This window comes from Tripterygium wilfordii, chromosome 8 (assembly GCF_013401445.1).
Source record: "Tripterygium wilfordii isolate XIE 37 chromosome 8, ASM1340144v1, whole genome shotgun sequence".
Taxonomy (NCBI): domain Eukaryota; kingdom Viridiplantae; phylum Streptophyta; class Magnoliopsida; order Celastrales; family Celastraceae; genus Tripterygium; species Tripterygium wilfordii.
In genome coordinates this window covers 10,858,396-10,863,169 of record NC_052239.1, presented here as the reverse complement: position 1 = coordinate 10,863,169, position 4,774 = coordinate 10,858,396, and the positions used below count along the sequence as shown (strand labels likewise).

The 4,774-nt window shown below is 40.7% G+C and overlaps 1 protein-coding gene across 2 annotated transcripts; it reads left to right on the top strand.

Annotated features, from left to right (window-relative positions):
- Positions 1-1,128: 1,128 nt before the first annotated feature.
- LOC120004351 (patellin-3-like) lies at positions 1,129-3,843 on the top strand. 2 transcript variants are annotated; one of them, XM_038853679.1, is made up of 4 exons: positions 1,129-2,626; positions 2,811-2,962; positions 3,052-3,193; positions 3,276-3,843. In XM_038853679.1, the coding sequence occupies exons 1-4, from the start codon at positions 1,280-1,282 to the stop codon at positions 3,528-3,530; spliced, it is 1,896 nt and encodes a 631-aa protein (XP_038709607.1). In that variant the 5' UTR covers positions 1,129-1,279; the 3' UTR covers positions 3,531-3,843. The 2 variants fall into 2 exon arrangements, with proteins under 2 accessions (XP_038709607.1, XP_038709608.1); XM_038853680.1 differs by having other exon boundaries at positions 1,131-2,626; positions 2,838-2,962.
- The last annotated feature ends 931 nt before the right edge of the window (positions 3,844-4,774 follow it).

Below are 4,774 nucleotides of genomic sequence, written 5' to 3'. Positions count from 1 at the left end.
CGCGAGGGATTGGTACAAAAACACTAGAGCAGACAATTCCTTGATATCGTAATCGGAAATAGCCTCCACGTAATACAATCCATCTGTTTCTCGCCGGCTTTTTTGTACGCAAAATGAAAGAGATGAAAACGCCGAAAAAACAAAAACTAAGGAAAGGAGATTGTGATAATCTTTTGTGACATTCTGTCATCGGTCACAATGACACGTATCGTGCTGTGATGCGCTGTTGCTGGTCCTACGTGAGGGGTACGAACTGCCCGTGGTTTTCCTCTTCTTTTTTTTTTTTTGTCTTTTTTATATATTAATTAATATTGAACTTTTTATACATTTGATTGCGACAGAGTTGCATTCACGTCAAGTCATTGGGAATATCTGTTTCTTCCAACCAACGGCTAACACCCCCATTTATCTGTTAAGCACACATGAACAACATGAATTAATCATAATTATTATTTGTTTTATCATAATTACCATTTTAGAGACAATAACCAACGGTAACGTTGATTATCATCCATTATATTGTTAAAAAAAAAAAAACTATTTTCCCTCTTTTTTGGTTTTAAAAAATTGGATTCTTGATGATCACGAGAATCGCAGATTGCGTTCATGTGTGTGGTATTTCATAAGTGACTCGAGTTTGAGACTCCTCATCCTCATCCTTGTATTAAAAAAAAAAAAAAGAATTCTCAGTTACATATGAAAAGTGGTTGAGACACCAAAACGTCAAAATGTGAACCCATCAAATTCTCAATTAATATGGAATATTTTGAATATTAAGTGAATCCTATATGTGTTTATAATCAATGATTATTTCGCATGTTACATAAATTTGAGAATAAAATGAGCGTTTTATTTTGAGTGGATGTAGCATAGGCAAAGAAACATTTATGTTACAGCTGATTTAGTATCAGAAATGGAAAATTTAAGGATTTGTGATAATTAATTAAGGATTTAAACAAAATTAATTAGAGAAGAATTGAGCAAAATTAGGGGGATTGGTTTGGATTGGATTGGTTTGCGGAAATGGAATGGGACCCACCCAGTTCCGAAGTGCTGTACTTGCCAGCCAGCCTGGCATTACCGTTCCTTGACAGAGACATACAGACTGGTTCGAAGGTCGAACATACGTTCCCTTCTTCTATTTCTAAGCCTCTGCATCCTTCATCTTCTATGTTCTTCTTCTTCTTCTCTCTCTCCAATAAACACAATCACTTTCTCTCTCTAAAAAACCTCATATCTCTCTTTGATTACAGTCTAGGAAGCAAAAGCAGCGAAAGTCATGGCAGAGGAGACTCAGACTCCAGCAGCAGCGCCAGCCCCAGCGACAGCGACTACTGAAGTAGTGCCACCGACGGAGGAGGTGGTGGTGGTGGAGAAAGAACAGCCTCCTGTTCCGGGGGCGGAACCTGAGGCACCGGAGAATCCTGCTATTGAAGAAGCTGTGGCAGAGGCAGAGAAGGAAAACGTGGCTGAAGGAGATCAGAGCATCACGCAATCGATCTCTTTCAAGGAAGAGAGTAACGTTGCTGGTGAACTTCCTGATCCGGAAAAGAAGGCTCTGGAAGAGCTTAAACAACTCATTCAAGGTGCTTTGAATAAGCACGAGTTCACTGCTCCACCGGCGCCGCCTCCTGCTAAGGAGGAGGAGAAACCAGCCGAGCCGGAGAAGGTTGAGGAGAAGCCGGCAGAGCCTTCAGTGAAGGCCGAGGAGAAAAAGACAGAGGAGAAGGCTGTTCCTCCAACAGAGCCTTCAGAGAAAGCTGAGGAGAAAAAGACAGAGGAAAAGGTTGAAGTGAAAGAAGAGGATACGGCTGTGCCTCCAGCAGAACCAGCGGCAGTTGCGGCTGAGCCATCAGAGAAGGCTGAGGAAAAGACAGAGTTGAAGGTTGAAGTGAAAGAAGAGGAGAAGGCTGTGCCTCCAGAGGCGGTTGCCGTCGAGAAAGTGACTGCTGTGGACGAGGATGGAACCAAGACAGTGGAGGCAATTGAGGAGACAGTTGTCTCAGTTGCGACTTCCTCTGCCGCTGCCGCGGAGCCAGAGACTTCAGCCCCCGCCAAAGAATCAGAGCCAGCGGCTCCGGCAGAGGACCCAAAAGAACCTGAAGTTCCTCTGACACCAGAAGAAATTTTCATATGGGGAATTCCACTCCTTCAGGATGAGAGGAGCGATGTGATCCTCTTGAAATTCCTGAGAGCCAGGGATTTCAGGGTGAAAGATGCATTCACCATGATCAAGAACACAGTTCGCTGGAGAAAGGAGTTTGGAATCGAGGCTCTTCTCGATGAAGACCTTGGAAATGAGTTGGAGAAGGTAGTGTTCATGCAGGGATTCGATAAGGAAAACCATCCTGTCTGCTACAACGTCTATGGTGCTTTTGAGGACAAGGAATTGTACCAGAATTCCTTCTCCGATGAAGAGAAGCGCGTTAAGTTTCTCAGATGGAGGATTCAGTTCTTGGAGCAGAGTATCAGGAAACTTGATTTCAGTCCCAGTGGAATCAACACTATTGTTCAAGTCAATGATCTCAAAAACTTTCCTGGAATTTTCAAGAGAGATCTCAGGAACGCCACTAACCAGGCCTTGAGTTTGCTACAAGACAACTATCCTGAGTTCGTAGCCAAACAGGTATTTGATTATGTCTTGTTTCTTCAATCAAAACTTTCCGAGTTGTTGAGTTGGGTGCATAGGATTCAGGTGAATTTGTGCATTCACATGTACCACTTGATGCACATGAAATCTTGTACGTACAACTCAGTACTCTGGGATAACGGGATAGAATTCCAATTATAACTGAAAATTATATTTTAAGTTCTTAACTGGGTTTTGGTTTGCGAAGGTTTTCATCAATGTTCCATGGTGGTACCTTGCCTTCAATAGGATGATCAGCCCTTTCTTGACACAGAGGACCAAGAGCAAGTTTGTGTTTGCAGGACCATCCAAATCTACTGAAACCCTTTTCAAGTAAGTTCACTTCCATTAGTATGTGTGCAGATACGTCCATCAATCTTTTAATCTCTCTCAAGTCTCATGTGTTTGCCATTAATGTGCAGGTACATAGCTCCTGAACAAGTACCGGTTCAATATGGAGGACTTAGCAGGGATGGTGAGCAGGAATTCTCTACATCTGACCCTGTAACAGAGGTCACAATCAAGCCAACATCCAAACACGCAGTCGAATTGGCATTTACAGAGGTGGGCAGATCCTAATTTGATCAATCTTGAATTACTGCATCTCAACTGTTTGATTGCATGTGCTTACATATCCAATTTGCAGGCAAGCCATCTTGCTTGGGAACTCCGAGTGGTCGGTTGGGATGTGAGCTACGGAGCTGAATTCGTGCCGAGTGCAGAGGATGGCTACACAGTCATTGTATCAAAGACTAGGAAGGTCACCCCTAGCGATGAACCGGTCATCTCTGACAGCTTCAAGACTGGTGACCCTGGCAAGGTTGTGATCACCATTGATAACCAAACCTCCAAGAAGAAGAAGCTCCTTTACAGGTCCAAGACCAAAACTCCATCTGACTGAGGGCTTCAATAATCAATGCACTCTCAGTTCTGAGTTCTTACTTTCCAATCACCATTGAAGTGCAAAATAAGGGGGATTCTTTTGATTATGAAAACAGGGTTTCTTGACCTATTATTTTGTCCAAATTTATTTTTTGATTTCACAGTCTGGGGGATTTTGTTTATTAGATTTGGGGGTTTACTTTTGTTTGTTTATGCAATGAACACAGTTATTGGTAAAATAGTCTTGTGGGAAGAAGCATGGATGGAAATGTAAGCATGAAACCTTGTTTCTTTGGCCTATAAAACAGTGTAAAGTTGGTGTGTTTTTTTTTTTTTTGTCCAATTGTAATACTACCAAGAAGTACAATTAAATGCTATTCAACATTTCAAACACCATATCTCTGCAATCATTTTTTACCAGCATTTAGACTATCAAAATTTTCCACCAAACCAACCTATTATCCTTTAATCTAGAACATGATTGTAAATTCAAAAAAAAAGAATGTGAAATGGCCATCCAACAGGCTGTCTGAGTAGCAATGAAAAACCTTTATTCAAAAATCTTGCTTTACCTTGAAAAAAAAAAGATTATGTGCATTAATTAACTTTTTATCAGTAACGTTTAGTTCACATTGTTTTTGGGTTTATCTTTTTTGGCCTTTGTAGGGCACATAGACAAAACAAAAGTATTGCTTTGTGTGCCTTTTGTTTATGTTGTTTCCCCTCTTAAAGAATCCAAGTTTTGGTTTCCTAATTATGTACTCCACCCACCTCAATTAAAGGAGTGATTCTGATTATGGATGTATTACCATCATCAGTGAACAGTGTTAGATATATTTCTTAGACAAAAATGTCTTAAAATGATCCTTTTATTAGTGATAAATGGCCCAATTTTTGGTAGCCCAAAAGAACTCAAATACATGTGACATGCTGACTCAATTCCTGACTGTGTAAAATTGAAAAAATTGGAAAAAAAGAAGTGGGATACGGTTCAGTTACCTATGTTTTGCGTATTGGTTACGTTTTTATGGGAGCAGTTTCAGTTTCTCTCTTCCTCACGAAAATTGAACCAGAGGGTTTCAGCCTTGAACTCACGATTCCAATACCAAATAATCGTAGTTCTTCTCTATCGAATCATTCTGTTGGACCTCGAATCGTTGCGTTAAAGGTATTCCATTGTTTGTTTTCCATTTCGATTGCGTTGTTCATGTTTCCATTGATTTTGTTATCAATACTAGATTCTAAATCTGTTCGTATTCACTC